The sequence below is a fragment of the Sparus aurata genome, chromosome 1, assembly GCF_900880675.1.
Source record: "Sparus aurata chromosome 1, fSpaAur1.1, whole genome shotgun sequence".
Lineage (NCBI taxonomy): Eukaryota > Metazoa > Chordata > Actinopteri > Spariformes > Sparidae > Sparus > Sparus aurata.
This window is the reverse complement of record NC_044187.1, coordinates 1324349-1343214: the sequence shown is the minus strand read 5'-3', so window position 1 is coordinate 1343214 and position 18866 is coordinate 1324349. Positions and strand designations below refer to the sequence as shown.

The window sequence follows — 18866 nt, the reverse complement described above, 5'->3', positions numbered from 1 at the left end:
AAACTAAAGGCTGCTGTTATAAATTGGTATTGTCCATTTTTCATTGGTTTAATGTTGGTCTAACTTTTGTAGATCTATCAATCAGTTCTAATGACAAAAGTACATTAGGTCATATTTTTATATATGCACATATGAGCCAAGTTAATCTCGGAGTGTGACATGTTTCTCCTGGTGAAGTGGCTCTCATACAGCTGACAGTTTGGGTCTTACCCGACCATGGCGACGGTGGGTCGGGTGTTGTGCTGTGGTTGGGTGGAGGCACTGGTGGACAGCGTGACATCACTTCCTCCCTTCTCCCAATCGAAAGGCTCGTTTTCTGTGATGATTCGCTCCTTCATGCTGTTCTCAAACACCGACATGAGCAGCTGGACCAAACAACGAGATGGACTCATGAACGTTCCAATAGGAACACTGAGACCACCAGTGTGTAGTTTACAGTGTGTAGTTTACAGTGTGTTCTTTACAGTGTGTACTTTACAGTGTTTACTTTACAGTGTGTACTGTGTGTACCTGGTAGTCTGGTTTGGTGTAGTAGTCCAGGGCCAGGACATGGTCCAGGAAGACATTAAACTCTGAAGGCATGTGTTTGAGCAGCATCCGATGGTCGTAACGCTCTTTAATCTGACCAACTTGTTCCTGCAACAGACACCAGAAGTCATATAATGAGCCTCGTGGACTCTTCATGCCTCTGCTGCCTGCAGGTCTTTATCGCGTGTGTGACTGTTCAGGTGAAACAGACCTTATCTTTGATCTTTCGCCACGGCAACTGTCCGACAGCGAACTCCACCAGCATGTAAAACAATGACCACAGGTCGTCATGGCGACCCATTTCCTGGAGGAACACACCAAGAACACATCAGTACAACATGGCTGCTGCCCTGAGCGTCCACACCGTTGAGAACACCATCGCGTCGAGACCCACCTTGTTTTTATGAGCGTTGACTGAAGCGTACCGGACCGTCCCTCTGAAGCCCGCCACAGTCCTCGGCTGAACACAACACGGGTGACAAAGTTATTCAGTGGCTGAAACTTACAGCAACTCTTGTGTAGATAAATCACATCCTGCTGCTCCCACAAACACCACACTGATCACAGGTAGTTACACCTGACTAGCTGTGAGGATGAAGCCGTTTCTCTCGTCTCTGCTGCTACAAATGTTTTTCATTCACCTGTTGAAACCTGACCAGCACATGGCAGCATGGCACCATTTTACTTCTATCACTTCACAAATCAGTTTTAACTGACTTCAAGTGAACCAATCCGTGTCCTCTGAGGAACTACAAGCCGCCGGCTATCCTCTGGCGGCTCTTTCAGAGGTTAGCATAGCTTCACCAGCTGGCTCCACTGCTGGCAGTGCTCTCCAACTGTTGACCTAATTGGTTGAAATTCACCTGTGCTACACAGATGGTTCTTCCAATCAGCTGCCGCTACGTAACACGTCGTGATGGCCGGACGATGGTCGGAGACACTGAGGACAGACTAGCAAGAAGACAAGTCTCTGTGTTCAGCGTGATGACGTTCGGCGTGACAACGTTCAGCCTATATTGTTTATCAGGAATTTAAAACCAGGAAGAGGAATGTTTCTTTATGCTACACACAAAGGAATGTACATACAATTTTTGTCTTTCTTGATATCGTTATCAATATTATTAGCGTGTGTATCTAATTCATTGAGAATTGATGAGGACTTGTTTACTGTCAGAATTTGAGCCTCAAGATTCAACTATTTTATCTCTATTCAAGTCAGCCAGACGCTAAACAGGAAGTAAGCCTGTATGTTGTGTTTGTGCGCATGCTCTGTGGGTGGTGCCACACGGACGACCTGAGTATTTTCAGGATGCCACTCAGCTGCTGTCACAGGAGTGAACAGAGCTCCGCCTCCAACGCCGTCTCCAGGTTTAATATAACGTCCTTGGCGTGACATCATTGTGATTCAGTGTGTGTAGATATGTCTGGACTGTGTGTGTGAGTTTGTGTGTGTGTGTAACTCGTGGCTGCACTGTGCCGGTCAGGCTTCATGGCATCCTGGTTCTGTGATTATGAACATAAACAAGGTCATCAGAACATTTACGGACCAAACATTTAGTTTGGAGTCCAAACTGCAGATCTCACTGCTGTGAAACACAAAGTGATGTTGTGTTTTACAGCAGACAGACGCTGACTCATGTTTCTGATGTAAACACAGGAAATCACAATCAAAATAACCAAATCATGACACAAACATGAGCAGAGGGTCACCCTGCATCCACCAGCATCCACCTGGCCTCCACTAGGAGGCAACGGGCTTCTGAAACCCTGTTTCCATGGTGATCTATTCATATTTGTGTATGATGACATGTTCAGGTTTCTACGACAACCAGGAGACACGGCGTGACTTCACAGTGGACGAACTGTACCGTTCGTTTATAAAGTATCCAACAGTGTTACTGTCACCTGTTATGAAGAGAACTCGAGTAAAAGTCTTAAAGTATCTGATATTAAATATATTTAAGCATCAAAAGTGCCAGTAAATGTATATTACACCTCCATCTATGTAAACTGATGATCACGATCATGGTTTTTATCTGACTGATGATAAAATAAATGAATCTACTCATGATGCAGCATGTAATCTGTAGAGCAACTAGTAACTAATGTTGATTTAGTGGAGTGGGAGTATAAAGTACCAGACAATGGAATAACTACTCAAGTAAATCTCTAATATAAACTTTACTTGGTTGGCGGGTGATGCAGCTGTGACCCCCCATTGCTATAGAAACCACTCACATCCCTGGGTAACCATGGAGATGATGGAGAAACGGGAGGCATGCACGTCAAAATCATAAGTCCAAAGGAACTGTAAGAAAAACAAAACACAAGACTGAAACGTAAAACGATGAAAATTAAAAGAGAAAGTTCACAGAACAGAAATCATTGATAACAGAAGTGATGATTGGTGATCAGTAACACTGGTGACCACGCAGACAGAGTCCAGGAGTGACGTCTTCTCAGCGTGAGATGGGATTAAACAACTCAGTCCTGAAAATCAACTCTTATTTTAAAAATGTCTGACAAAGTGATTAATGAGATGAAATGAGAAAAATAAGTCCAGCTAACTGAAGTTAGCGTCGCTCTGGTTCCTCTGTGGGGTCACTGAACTGGGTTCTGATCCGTTCAGGTTCTGTTGATCCACAGATGAACACACTGATGTGTGAAGCTAAATCAACTGTGTAGCAGTAAGAAGCTAATGTTAGGCTACAAACAGATGACATCACGGTCACATGACTGAAACGTCACCACCACTACGAGTCTTACTGCACAATTACTATCCAGGTTTTCTATAAACTGATCAATGTACAAGTTGTAAAGTCAGAGTTAGAACAGTGTGTAACTAAAGTGGCCTGTAAAGACGGACTAGTGAGTAGATGAGTCTCCGTGTTCGCTGTGAGGACGTTTAATGTCCCCGACAACCTCTGTAGTCTCATTCAGACACTCGTTAGCAACCGCTAACTGTTTTTAACACATGAAGAGCTTTCACAATTAAACTGTGGGACATTATTGATGATTTTAAATGTTCAGCCTGTAAACACACACCTTATTTAAACAGTTAACTGAAAACACATTCAACAGATTTTGAGACGAGGGGACAGAACGTCCTAACATGCTAACATGCTAATTTCTATCTGGGTTTTAAGACTCATTCCTGCAGATGTAAGCTGGGAGGACTTCCTGTTTGAGTGGATGACTGTGTAAGAGAGAGAGAGAGCTGCTGAGTGAGATGATGGAGGGATGAGTGAGAGGGAGGAGAGAGAGAGGCAACACGGGGAGAGTGGGGGAGGGTAGAACGAGAGAAAGAGAGAGAGAGAGAGAGAGAGAGAAAGAGAGAGAGAGGTGATCCTCTCAGATGATTGGACAGAGGCTGACTCAGCTGTAGAGAGAGACAGAGAGCCTGAGGTCTCCTGCCCACTGACGCACACAGGAGCATCAAATATTCATCCCACTGCTGCAACAGAGGAGAAGGAGGAGGAGGAGAGGGAGGAGGAGGATGATGATGAAGAGGAGCAGCAGGAAAGGGGAGCAGCTCACGTACTCGCTGGTCTAAAAATAGCTTGGTTATGTCTGGTAGAGAGACGCCATCCATGATTGAGAGACGTGAAGGAGAGAGAGGCTCACACAGACCTGACTGGAGCTATCTGACACTTTTCACAATAAAAGCCTTTTCCACATCTACAAACCCCGCCCCCTGTTCTGACATCATCCAACCACATCAGTCATATCTGATCAGAGCTATTGATCACTGAGAGTCACCGAGGACAACAGACAGACAGACAGACAGACAGACTACAGTGAGTGATCTGCTGAACTAATGTGCTGCAATGCAGCAAACACACCCAGCCTGTAGATTAAAGGAGCAGTCTGTAGATTAAAGCAGCAGTCTGTGGAGTAAAGCAGCAGTCTGTGGAGTAAAGCAGCAGTCTGTGGTTTAAATGAGCGGTCTGCGGAGTAAAGCAGCAGTCTGTGGTTTAAATGAGCAGTCTGCAGAGTAAAGCAGTGGTCTGTAGAGTAAAGGAGCAGTCTGTAGATTAAAGGAGCAGTCTGTAGAGTAAAGCAGCAGTCTGTAGAGTAAAGCAGCAGTCTGTGGAGTAAAGCAGCAGTCTGTGGTTTAAATGAACAGTCTGCGGAGTAAAGCAGCAGTCTGTGGTTTAAATGAGCAGTCTGCAGAGTAAAGCAGCAGTCTGCAGAGTAAAGGAGCAGTCTGTAGATTAAAGGAGCAGTCTGTAGAGTAAAGGAGTAGTCTGTAGAGTAAAGCAGCAGTCTGTAGAGTAAAGCAGCAGTCTGTGGAGTAAAGCAGCAGTCTGTAGAGTAAAGGAGCAGTCTGTAGATTAAAGGTTCAGTCTGTAGAGTAAAAGAGCAGTCTGTAGATCAAAGGAGCAGTCTTTAATTTAAAGGTTCAGTCTGTAGATTAAAGGAGCAGTCTGTAGATTAAAGGTTCAGTCTGTAGATTAAAGGAGCAGTCTGTAGATTAAAGGAGCAGTCTGTAGATTAAAGATTCAGTCTGTAGATTAAAGGAGCAGTCTGTAGATTAAAGGAGCAGTCTGTAGAGTAAAGCAGCAGTCTGTAGAGTAAAGCAGCAGTCTGTAGAGTAAAGCAGCAGTCTGTGGAGTAAAGCAGCAGTCTGTGGTTTAAATGAGCAGTCTGCAGAGTAAAGCAGCAGTCTGTAGAGTAAAGGAGCAGTCTGTAGATTAAAGGTTCAGTCTGTAGAGTAAAAGAGCAGTCCGTAGATCAAAGGAGCAGTCTTTAATTTAAAGGTTCAGTCTGTAGATTAAAGGAGCAGTCTGTAGATTAAAGGAGCAGTCTGTAGATTAAAGGAGCAGTCTGTAGAGTAAAGCAGCAGTCTGTGGAGTAAAGCAGCAGTCTGTGGTTTAAATGAGCAGTCTGCAGAGTAAAGCAGCAGTCTGTAGAGTAAAGGAGCAGTCTGTAGATTAAAGGTTCAGTCTGTAGAGTAAATGTTCAGTGTGTAGAGTAAAAGAGCAGTCTGTAGATCAAAGGAGCAGTCTTTAATGTAAAGGTTCAGTCTGTAGATTAAAGGAGCAGTCTGTAGATTAAAGGAGCAGTCTGTAGATTAAAGGTTCAGTCTGTAGATTAAAGAAGCAGTCTGTAGAGTAAAGGAGCAGTCTGTAGATTAAAGGAGCAGTCAGTAGATTAAAGGTTCAGTCTGTAGATTAAAGGAGCAGTCTGTAGAGTAAAGGAGCAGTCTGTAGATTAAAGGATCAGTCTGTAGTTTAAAGGAGCAGTCTGTAGATTAGTTGAAGAAATATTAATGAGCAGAGAAAGATCCTCGTAGGCTGATTAACAAACTGACCTTCAACACAGTTTATATTGTTTTACTTTGTTTACGTGTGGCAGACCCTGCCACCATTCTAGCTCCAAACAGTGTTTCCTCTGAGAGCATCTTGATTGTTCACTGACAGAACAAAGTTTGTGTTATTACCTCATTAATATTGTAAAGATTAAAATTCTTCCTCTTTATTTCTCGACTTGCACTGAAATACTTCAGTAATACTTTCTGTTTACTTTTTTTTTAAATAAATCATTACCATGTGGTTAATTTAAAAATGTAATCAGCTGCTTTTCAGATGAATGACGGTGAATCATGAATTTACTTCCTGATGTTTATCTGATGTCCTTTGTGGTTTTTATCATACAGTCTTTTATTCTAACGTACAAAAGTTCTTAGATATACTAAACTTTTAGATACAAACTATTATAATAATGAGATGGACTGTTTTTATTTGTGTTAATTCCCTTGACAGCCTGTCTGATGCACTTCCTCCATCATAGTTTAGTTTTAGTTTATTTAGTTCATTTTCAACTTATAAAAACACAAACTTAACTTAACTAACTTCATGCTTCAGAAAACAAACAAACATAAAACAGGACTGAGGTGTAGTCTGAACCTTTTCACATTCATTATATTTTGTCAGCTGCCTTTAAATCATAAAGAATTTACACAAAAACCTCCTAACTCATGTTGTGTTCCCTGTTTGTTCATGTGTTTCACATCAGTTCTGCGCTTTGCTTTTGTGAATATAAAGTATAAAGACTTTTTCTTCTGCTTTGACGTCTCTCAGGCTGATCACAGCCCGTCAACGCTCCTGTCAGCGTGGACGCTGTGGGTAAAGTTCTTACCGGTCGGACCTCCCCGGTGGTGTTGGTGTACTGACGTGCCAGACCAAAGTCCAGCATGTAGCACTTCCTGTAGGTGGAGGGAAGCCGGCCCATCGCAAAGTTCGACTGAAGGAACAGAAACGACAGAAACAAATTTGTCAGAAAACATTTGAGGTCGCTGCTCTTCCTGTGAACGGCAGAGAGCACCGCTGACTCTGGATCTGTTACCTGACCACTGAAATATCTCAGACAAATGTTCACAGTTTGATGTCTTGTGTCTTATTCTAAATGTTGGTGTCGATGAGCTGGTTTGTTCTTGGTCTTGTAGAATCTTTATAAAAGCTTGTCCGAGGTTTCACCGCACCGTTCAAATCTAAATTAGTGCCCCAAAGACCAGTGAAGACATTTTGTTGTTTCACACAAAGATCTTTTCATTAAAACAAAAACAAAGTGAATCTTTTCTTAGTAACGACCGAAGACTTCCCTCCTCAAAAACCTTCACAGCTGCTGAGCAGCTCAGCGACACACAGATCTGATCTCAGGTCTGAAGCCTGTGTGTTTTACTGACTCAGGTTTTTATCAGTTAGGTATTAATCCAGACATTTCTGTCATTCAGTGATCTGGAGATCATTTATTTTCAGTCAACAGTCCCTCCGACTCCTATAAAGTGCTGCAGCTCCACTTTTAAAGAGGTGAAACCAAAGATGTGACCACATCGCCGTGACGCAGCGTCATTACACTGCTCACCTGCTTCTTTTACATCTTGAAATTATTTAATACATTCAATCAGCTCTGAGATAAGCCTCAGATCTGAAGGGGATTTTACTGTCAGAGCATTCAAACTGTGGACGTCCTGAAGATGATAAGAATGAAAGATCACTTCAGATCCAGATGATTTAACTCTTGTATGTGATGCACTTTGTTCTTAAAGGTGCTTTATCATAAAGTTATTATGATTACCATTCATTTGTTTGGGTTTAGTGGCATTTGATACCATAAAATCCCTTTTCACCAAACACTTGTGGACACAGATAAACGAGCTGATGTAACGTGACTCTGCTCAGGGGCGTGTCAACAGAACAACTTCCTGGCAGGACTCGTCGGTTCTGGTCGTACCGGTTTGATGTCGCGGTGCAGGAAGCCCACTGAGTGGATTGCCTCGATGGACTCCAGGATCTGCTTCCCGAGCCGCAGGGTGGTGCTCATGGTGAAGGTTCCTCTGGGCTGACTCCTCCGCAGGTCGGCCAGGTTACGACCCTGCAGCAGCAACAACAACTTTCAGGATGGCGCGCTTTATACAGACTTTACATTTTAATCACTTTTATTGTTAATATTGTCGACACAATGTCCCTGAAATAAAGGTCATGAGCTAAAACAACATTTAGAGTTCAGTCAAAAACTGTAATGATGTGAGCGCCACATGTGCGAGTACGTCCGCCATCTTGGCTAGCTGGCTAGAGAAACAAAACAACCACCCCGATGATCAGCACACAACAGAGCGCCGGGTCTTTGTCTCTCACCTGAAGCTGCATCACCACGTAGTTGAATTTGTCATTTCTCCCACAGCCAATAAACTTACAGACATGGTTTTTACCTGGAACACAGAAGAGGCTCAGTCAAAACCTGCAGACACACCTGAATCCTGTCTCACAGAGATGATGATGATCATTGTCTAGATGGAGCTTCATACGGACATAAAGGTGGATCTTCATGGACCTGAGCCGCCTCACCACTGAAACACTGTTCAACTAAATGACATTCTACTCAGTCAACTTTAAGTAAAGATTGTTCCAAGACTGTTTCAAGCAGCCTGATCATGTCAATCATTTCTCCGTCACAGCAAGAACACTTCTTCTTCTTCTTCTTCTCCTCAGTTATTCTGCAGACTGTTCTCAATCTGACTGGCTGTATTACTGGTCAGGACATCTGATCTGCACCCTGTTCACTTCCTGTCAGCCTCAGAAGATCAACTGGTACAACCATTTAAGAAATTAATACATTGCAGCTTGTTTAACGTGAGAATCATCTGTTCTTCATCGTAAACTAACTGGACTTGTCCTGATGCACCGAACTTGCAGTTAGCACGTTAGCTTTAATCTTCGCTGGCTGAGACGATGAACAAACTGCGAGCTCTGAGAGAAAAACACAGAGCAGAGTTAAACCCTGGACGTAGACGGTGAACATGAAGGCGTCTCACCCTGCAGCTTCTTCAGCACCGCCACCTCCATCTTCAGCACCTGTTTGGGCTGCTGGGCCGACTCCACCTTCAGCGCCACGTTCTCCCGCGTTAGCAGGTCCAGGGCCTCGTAGATCTCCCCAAACCCGCCCCCGCCGATCTTCTTCAGCTGGGATACGGGACAGAACGAACTCAGTACAGTCAGAGAGCCACATGAGACGTCAGAGAACAGATGATGACAATTCTCTTCCTACTTCAGTGTTTCTCTTTATTTACTTTTGTTTGTATCTTTTTGACTCCATCAAATAATCTGCTGACCGTTTCAACTTTTTCTTCTTATCTACGTCTGGATGTTTGACTTCCTTTATCTTTCCATCTTATTGCTTTTCAGTTTAGTTTTGTTCTGTCTTTCACTTTTCTTAAGATTCTATTTTATCTATTCTAATCTCTTGATTATATATTTATCATATAATGTATAAATATAAATGATTGTGTCGAGTGTGTGTGTGTGTGTGTGGTTCAGTGGACACAGTAAATTGATCGGTGAAGCGCAAACAGCCCGCAGGCTCCACACTGCGATCTGATTGGCTCAGACAGCAGCTGCATTATGTAACTTCATATTTCACAGCAGTGTTTCTGTTCATGAACTCAAAATCACTATGGACTCGCGATTTCTTTAAACGAGTATTCTTGTTTGTCCACCACAGTCAAAGGTGTGTTCAAGAACATAATGTCTACACTGATGATGTTGGAGGATCCTTGAATGCACCATCAGGTCGAGTTACATGTTGAATTTGACCCTGCGTCATTTTGACTTCAGTGTTTCTTTCACGTTCATACAGAAGTTTGGATTCATCATCATTTATACTGCTCGCTTGTTTGATTCTAAACTCTGCAATAAATAAATGTGACACTTTATAATAAACACTTTTAATAAATGGCTCATTTATAATTAATTAATCAAAATGTCTGCCAGCTTACAGCTGATGTGCGCTTAAGTAAAACACAAACTGATCCGACATCAAACTCAAACTAACTTGAACTTTATAAGAAACATTGAGTCGTTTTCACACACTTTTATGTGTAAATTCTCAAATATTTTAGTTTTAAAGGTACATTAAAACCATAGTGCACTTTTAAAACAATACGATTAATTTTAAAAATAAACTCAAACGACTCACCACTTTCCATCGGTCCTTGACCATGCAGTTCGGCGGCAGGATGTCGGCCTGCTCAGACGTCCCGTTCATGTTGGCGTTGTCCTGGAGGCCGGGGACTAGGCACTGCATCTGCCAGCCAGACAGAACTCGAGCAGCTCCCAGTTTAAAAGAGCCATTTATCTGTGAGGACGGGAGAACGCAGCCCGGGTCAGCACATTACAAACATTAGCTCGGTTCTGGGAGGCTCCCGGTCCAACCACAGCACCGCGCTGGGACAGTCACAGCAGTCCAGTATAACAACAGGCATTAGAAATGGCTGGCTGCCATTAGAAGCCATTCTTCAGCTGGATCAGGCTACAGGCCGGTGGGGGTGTGGGGGTGGGGTGGGGTGGAGGGGGGTGGAGGGTGATGGTATTTGCAGTAACTGGAGCAAATATCATGTGGAGGAGGAAGCAGCCGGACACTCTGCTCTCAGCTGACTGCAGCGACCGCCATCGGGTCGACCGAGTCATCAGAGATCAGAACAGGCTGGTTTTTAGATAACGACCGTCAGCACCAGAACACGTCCAGACCCAACCAGGACGGGCTCGGAGTCAAACAACAGTGACGGCTTCACCTGTCGGGAAGTTAAAGGAACAGTTTGAGGTTTTGGGGAAACTGCTTCTTCTCTTTCTCAGTGTTCACACTGATTCTGTGTATAGCAGCTGGGCAGCTTAGCTTAGCTTAGCATGAAGACTGGAAGCAGGGGGAAACAGCTAGCCTGGCTCTGTCCAAACCTACCAGCAGCTCTAAAGCTCAATGTTTCATCTTGTTTGTTTTATCTGCGTGATGACAGCGTCAGATTTATTCTTGTTACCAGCATCTTAAAATCTCAATTTAAAACCCAACATGTAATTTTTTTCTGGTGTTGCACAAATGAAACAAACCAGACACAAACGTTTACATCCAGCTGAACAGGTAGTAGATCACAAACTTCTTTGTCACAATCAATTAATAATGCGCTCTTTCAGATCAATGCTGCGCTCCTGAGACTCACAATACCTGGTCAAATGGGCTCAGAAAAGTCCCCAGCTGATATCAATCAGAACCACGAAGAAGAACAACAAAATCCAACTTTCTAGTATCACCAAAGTTGATTGTTCAAGTTACTGTATGTATATTTTTGATCCAGCAGATTTGGTCTCATTTTCAGAAGACCTATAATAAATAAATGTTGATGAAGGTTCTCAGTCATCCGGTCCTGGTACCTCTAACTTCTGTATCGTAGTCAATTGGACTTCAGGTTTCAGTTTGAAGATGTGTCACCTCTCATCCAAGAGGCTTCTTCACTTCACTTCACTAACTGGAGGAGCTGCACACTGTATGGGAGTGTCCTTACAGGGTGCAGGAATTCCCTTACATAATGTGGGAGTGTCCTTACATAGGGTGGGAGTGCCCTTACATAATGGGGGAGTGTCCTGGAAGAATGTGAGAGTGTCCTTACAGAGTGTGGGAGTGTCCTTACAGAGTGTGGGAGTGTCCTTACAGAGTCATTATGGACATGTGTGAGCTCTGAGTTTTCACGTCTTCAAACATCAAATACCATCAACAAACCAGTTGCCTACGATACGGCATAAATTTAATGACTGAAGCAAACTTCATGAATATTCTTGTCACAAAGCAGTTTGTGTTCTTCTCATCCATCACAGAAACATGAGAGCTGTAGGACTCATTGGAAGTGACGACTGTCATGATGAACATATGCTCTACCCAGCACTTCAAGCTGTTCCCTCTGTTCAGTCTCCATGCTAAGGCATAACTACTAGCACTTAGAGGGGCTGGCATCGTACCTCAGGACATTTTCTGGCAGACTGTATCAAAAATTGTGTAATTCTGAAACCGAGTGTCAAATGTCTGAAAATGATTCCACATGTCTGTAATTTCAGATCTTTGTTTCTGCTCCTCAACAACAGAAGAGTTTTGGTTTTCAGCTGTACTAAACATCTGTCTGCACGGTCTTCACCTACCTATTTTATTATGGTATTACCTATTTTATTATTAAGGGCATCATCGAAGGAGCTACCCATGAAATCAAAACGTGGGAAACTTGGGGAATTTTGACCCTGAGTTTGGCCCGGCAGGTAGTGAACATGCCCAAGTGGAGCAACACTCCCAACAAGCTCTGTCAATGAAATGTCGGACTGATGCTGGTATCTGGCATCGAGCCAGATGAGCTTGGGTTGAGGGTTAGAGGGTTGGACGAGCTTGTTGGGGACCAAACAGCCTGGGAATGAGCTCTGCCTGAGAAGACAACTTCAGGGGATTAATGTCCCAGCGGTTGTGGGTTTGTTGAGGTCTGGTGCTATCTGAGCCCATAGAGGATGTAGTGAACGTGACTATCTGCTGTGGAGAGACTGGGCGGACTGCTGTACCTCAGAGTAACGTGGGGACTGGCTGACGTCTGGTTAACTGTTACACTGACAAAGTGATAAAGTCCTGGAGCAGATGATTAGTCTGATCTGTGGGTTAGTAATGGAGGATCATCATCATCAGCAGCAGCAGCAACAGCAGGCCTGCACCTCACTGAGGCTCTCTCTACAGAACTACATCACCTGTCTCCACCCGTCTCTTTAACCTCATCCACCTGACCTGAACCCTGCCTCTGACTCTGATGCCTGCCATGACGGGTTCTCAGTCTTCAGGGAGTTCGTGGGGGAGATTTTCAGTTCAAAGTGATGCATGTCAGTCCCCAAACCATGCTGTTCTGCATGCAATGCCACGGGCCGTCATCAGTGCATGCAGAGCTCAGGCGGCCTGCACATGTCATGGAGAGTGTCCGCCGTGTGTCCAGTCAGACCAGCTCTGACACAGGACTGGACGGACTGGGAGGGAGGGGAGGAGGCTTCTCTGCACCTGCAGTGATACAGCTCCGTTACAGCACCATCATCATCAGCAGCATCATCATCGTCATCATCAGAGCAGCGACCAGCAGCTGGGAGTTACTGTAACACTGGAGATGTAGTGAAACCTGCTGCAGGCCTCAACACACTGCAGAGCAGCCAATCACTGCAGAGGGCGGGGCCACAGAGCTCACAGGCCAACACGGATAGAGCCAATCAGGAGGGAATACATTGTACTTTATGACATCAAGTGTATCATGAAATGCTGTGCATGATATCAGTATATCAGCTGGAGCTCTGATGAACACAGAAACATGTGTTTTTATATGTGGTTATCAAACACAGACATGAAACATGCAGGAGGAGATTCTGCTTCTGCTCTACAGTAAATGTTCTGGTCCAAAATGACATCAGCACCAAATCAGTGAGCGTGACCGAGAGCTGAGTAAGTTCACATGTTGACACATATCGAAGAAACATCAATGCTGAGGTTGAAAGTACCATCATGTTACATCCTGTGTTATAATGCAGAGTGTGCAGGCTGCTGTGACTACAGCCCGGTTCAACAGTCGGTCTGTGGACCAGATGTGGACCTTCAGCGACCTCACTGAGGCCTGCTGATCTCGTCATTGGCGTCCTAGCCGTTCATTTCTAGCCCGGCAGACTGAGGGAATGTGAACGTGTGTGTACATATACACACATATCTGTAGTAGAACACAGCTTGTATGTATTATACTGTACTACCTTATAATGTAGTGCAAATATAGTTCACATTCACAACATTTTTATGAAGACACATTTCCCTCTCTAGTCTCTTTGTTCCTCATAAACATGATTATGATTGTGATTAATGATATATAGTGATGGTTCTGTTTATCTCAGTCACTCGTTGGTAGAACCTGGTGCTGTTGTGCAGTCTGAGCCCGGCACCGTGAACATGTTGTCCACTGTGTGCCCATGTGAAAACGATGTTCGGGCTTAATTTATGATTGATATGAATCAATAGAATATAAACTGAAGTCAAGTTCACTGTTTCAGCATGAAATATCCTGCTTCTGTTTTTGATAACCACACAAAACAAATCAGCCGACACATAAATGTTTTATCTCTCCAGGGATATCATCATCTTGCATATAGTCTATATTAACATGGTGTAGTGTATATATTCTGTATACTGACATGGTGTAGTGTATATATAGTGTATATTAACATGGTATAGTGTATATATAGTGTATATTAAAATGGTGTAGTGTATATATAGTGTATATTAACATGGTGTAGTGCATATATAGTGTATATTAACATGGTATAGTGTATGTATAGTGTGTATTAACATGGTGTACTGTATATACAGTGCATATATGGTGTATATTAACATGGTATAGTGTATATATAGTGTACATTAACATGGTGTAGTGTATATATAGTGTATATTAACATGGTATAGTGTATATATAGTGTACATTAACATGGTGTAGTGTATATATAGTGTATATTAACATGGTGTAGTGTATATATAGTGTGTATTAACATGGTGTACTGTATATACAGTGCATATATAGTGTATATTAACATGGTATAGTGTATATATAGTGTATATTAACATGGTATAGTGTATATATAGTGTATATTAACATGGTATAGTGTATATATAGTGTGTATTAACATGGTGTACTGTATATACAGTGCATATATAGTGTATATTAACATGGTATAGTGTATATATAGTGTACATTAACATGGTGTAGTGTATATATAGTGTATATTAACATGGTGTAGTGTATATATAGTGTATATTAACATGGTGTAGTGTATATATAGTGTATATTAACATGGTATAGTGTATATATTCTGTATATTGACATGGTGTAGTGTATATATAGTGTATATTAACATGGTATAGTGTATATATAGTGTACATTAACATGGCGTAGTGTATATATAGTGTATATTAACATGGTATAGTGTATATATTCTGTATATTGACATGGTGTAGTGTATATATAGTGTATATTAACATGGTGTAGTGTATATATAGTGTATATTAACATGGTGTAGTGTATATATAGTGTATATTAACATGGTGTAGTGTATATATAGTGTATATTAACATGGTATAGTGTATATATTCTGTATATTGACATGGTGTAGTGTATATATAGTGTATATTAACATGGTATAGTGTATATATAGTGTATATTAACATGGCGTAGTGTATATATAGTGTATATTAACATGGTATAGTGTATATATTCTGTATATTGACATGGTGTAGTGTATATATAGTGTATATTAACATGGTGTAGTGTATATGTAGTGTATATAAACATGGCGTAGTGTATATATAGTGTATATTAACATGGTGTAGTGTATATATAGTGTATATTAACATGGTATAGTGTATATATAGTGTATATTAACATGGTATAGTGTATATATAGTGTATATTAACATGGTGTAGTGTGTATATATAGTGTATATTAACATGGCGTACTGTATATACAGTGTATATATAGTGTATATTAACATGGTATAGTGTATATATAGTGTATATTAACATGGTGTAGTGTGTATATATAGTGTATATTAACATGGCGTACTGTATATACAGTATATATATAGTGTATATTAACATGGTATAGTGTATATATTCTGTATATTGACATGGTGTAGTGTATATATAGTGTATATTAACATGGTATAGTGTATATATAGTGTATATTAACATGGTGTAGTGTGTATATATAGTGTATATTAACATGGCGTACTGTATATACAGTGTATATATAGTGTATATTACATGGTGTAGTGTATATATAGTGTATATTAACATGGTATAGTGTATATATAGTGTATATTAACATGGTGTAGTGTGTATATATAGTGTATATTAACATGGCGTACTGTATATACAGTATATATATAGTGTATATTACATGGTGTAGTGTATATATAGTGTATATTAACATGGTGTAGTGTATATATAGTGTATATTAACATGGCGTAGTGTATATATAGTGCATATTAACATGGTGTAGTGTATATATAGTGTATATTAACATGGTATAGTGTATATATAGTGTATATTACATGGTGTAGTGTATATATAGTGTATATTAACATGGTATAGTGTATATATTCTGTATATTGACATGGTGTAGTGTATATATAGTGTATATTAACATGGTGTAGTGTATATATAGTGTATATTGACATGGTGTAGTGTATATATAGTGTATATTAACATGGTATAGTGTATATATAGTGTATATTGACATGGTGTAGTGTATATATAGTGTATATTACATGGTGTAGTGTATATATAGTGTATATTACATGGTGTAGTGTATATATAGTGTATATTAACATGGTGTAGTGTATATATAGTGTATATTGACATGGTGTAGTGTATATATAGTGTATATTAACATGGTATAGTGTATATATAGTGTATATTGACATGGTGTAGTGTATATATAGTGTATATTACATGGTGTAGTGTATATATAGTGTATATTAACATGGTGTGGTGTATATATAGTGTATATTAACATGGTGTAGTGTATATATAGTGTATATTAACATGGTATAGTGTATATATAGTGTATATTAACATGGTGTAGTGTATATATAGTGAATATTAACATGGTATAGTGTATATATAGTGTATATAGTGTATATTAACATGGCGTAATGTATATATAGTGTATATAGTGTATATTAACATGGCATAGTGTATATATAGTGTATATTAACATGGTATAGTGTATATATAGTGTATATTAACATTGTATAGTGTATATATAGTGTATATATAGTGTATATTAACATGGTTTAGTGTATATATAGTGTATATTAACATGGTATAGTGTATATATAGTGTATATATAGTGTATATTAACATGGTATAGTATATATATAGTGTATATTAACATGGCGTAGTGTATATATAGTGTATATTAACATGGCGTTGTGTATATATAGTGTATATTAACATGGTATAGTATATATATAGTGTATATTAACATGGCGTAGTGTATATATAGTGTATATTGAGTGGAGTGCCGTCAGTGTAACTCTGTGGTCCGGCAGCATCTCAGCAGCAGATCGGACTGAGACATCCTGACACACTCTGTCTCCACCTTCAGACCTCCGTCTGCTCGTCTTCTTCTCTTCTTCACCTACAAGTCTAATCTGTTGCTGGGGAGGGGGAGGGGTGCTCTGCCAGAAGCCAGTTTTGCATCATTCCAGTTTTGATCTGAGGAAGTCAGTCAGAGCTCACCATAGTTCTGAGCTCCCGGAAAACCTGACGGCTTATAACAAATCCTGAGCGGGACAAAACCCTTCCTGTTCCTGTGTTAGCCTACAAGCCAAAACAGAGGGCACAGTTAACCAGGAGAGGAGGAAGACCACCGACCGCTGCAGCCGTCCGACCCGCCACGCACACGGGCTTGTGACATCATGGGGGGGTGGAGCATGTAGGAAGAGGCCTTCATGCAGCATGTTAAAGAACAAAAGAAATCCTCGTTGAACCTGCACACGTTTTTATTTTCCTTTTTCACCTGAAGTCACGTTCACCAAAACACTGTTGACCAACTGTGCTGCTAACGCTGCTAATGCTGCTAACGCTGCTAACGCTGCTAACGCTGCTAACGCTGCTAGAATATGTTCAGAGTTCAAAGTGACACCTTCTACTAAAACGTCTTCTTCTGTCCAACGAACAGCCCAAAGCTCAAAACTATTCAGCATTTTCGGATAGTCAGTATCGATGATTTTTCTGTCAGATTGCAGGTTAAATAAATGAATTTAAAAATGTGCTACTTTGTCTCTGATGCAGCTTCTTCTCACATAATGTCCTGCCCACAACACTGATTGGTAACCATCACAACTAACAGCCAATGATCACTTAGTTGTCTGAGTCTTTAAGGAACTATTAAATAAATGTATCAAATAAATGTAGTGAGGAGGAAGAAGGAAGCAGCAGAAAATGGAAAAAACTCAAGTAAAGTACCTGTAAATTGTACTTCAGAACAGTACGTGGGTAAGCTGTACTTTGGTTTATTTCATCACTGCTTGTTTAAAATTGTAATTTTTACTGCAAATGTCCTAAATATAATATTTTCTGGTCTCCCTGATTACTAATAACCAGTATTGACCCTGAAGAAGCCACGTGGGTTTTTGCTTTGTTGGGTCGCAAGAGTGAAATCTGAAGTGCGCACCACTCGGACCAAGTGGTCGAGTCATGTAATTACAACGCCATGTGGTGACCAGCAGCCCCAAGCTCAAGCTAACGTTGTGAAAGAAGCAGCTGTAATGAGTCGTTTGACTGTCTGAACTCGATTCACTCGGTCTGATCACATTTAGAAAGTCTAGAAGAGTCAAACCATCAAATCACTGAATCCTGTTTCCGGTTAGAGGACGAAACAGGAAGTTAGCTGCTCAGACAGTGGACGTCTCTGAGGGACGCCGACACTGGATCTGCTGAGCTAACTGCTAACACACTGGAACATGCTAGCAGTAGCCAGCTGATTACTGATCATCACGGATCTCAAGAAGAGTGACAGACTGAACTAGGGCATGTGCTAACAGTCGGCTAGCATGCTAATTAGCTGTGTTGCTGACAGACGCCCACAGCTGATAAAAACTGTCGTTGATGTCATCCTGTCGCTCACAGAGGAGCTGCAGTAAAACCTGGACTGGAGTCCGTTTAGTCTGAGCTGAAGCAGTTTTGGTGAATCTGACATCAGATAGAAAAAAAGGAGAATGGATCCCAGAACAGTCCAGAGTCCAGTCCAGCCGCGCTCAGACGAGTCTGAACACAAAGACTCACAACTCAGCAGAGCAACAAACACAATGCTGCACACTCAGAAGCACAACATGTCAAACGGCTCCACAGCAACACAACCATCATTGCGTCCACACTCACTGCTACACACTGCTACACACCGCTGTTCCTGTGTCAGATACCTGAGCCACAAAAACAACACAATGTAATGAATTATG

General features: G+C 41.3%; 1 protein-coding gene across 3 annotated transcripts in view; it reads right to left on the bottom strand.

The window, feature by feature from the left end:
* The window catches only part of ttbk1a (tau tubulin kinase 1a), a 48304-nt gene that overhangs the window by 25834 nt on the left and 3604 nt on the right, over positions 1–18866 (bottom strand). For 2 of the 3 annotated variants that reach the window (XM_030404216.1, XM_030404261.1), the window contains exons 2-10: positions 10006–10164; positions 8846–8993; positions 8169–8242; positions 7765–7905; positions 6670–6774; positions 923–988; positions 740–832; positions 511–636; positions 211–365 (exon numbers count right to left, since the gene is read on the bottom strand). In XM_030404216.1, the coding sequence (XP_030260076.1) occupies positions 211–365; positions 511–636; positions 740–832; positions 923–988; positions 6670–6774; positions 7765–7905; positions 8169–8242; positions 8846–8993; positions 10006–10113 (1016 nt within the window). In that variant the 5' untranslated portion in view covers positions 10114–10164. Of the gene's footprint in view, positions 1–210; positions 366–510; positions 637–739; positions 833–922; positions 989–6669; positions 6775–7764; positions 7906–8168; positions 8243–8845; positions 8994–10005; positions 10165–17145; positions 17227–18866 lie in introns of all 3 variants that reach the window. The other variant, XM_030404142.1, reaches the window with a different exon arrangement.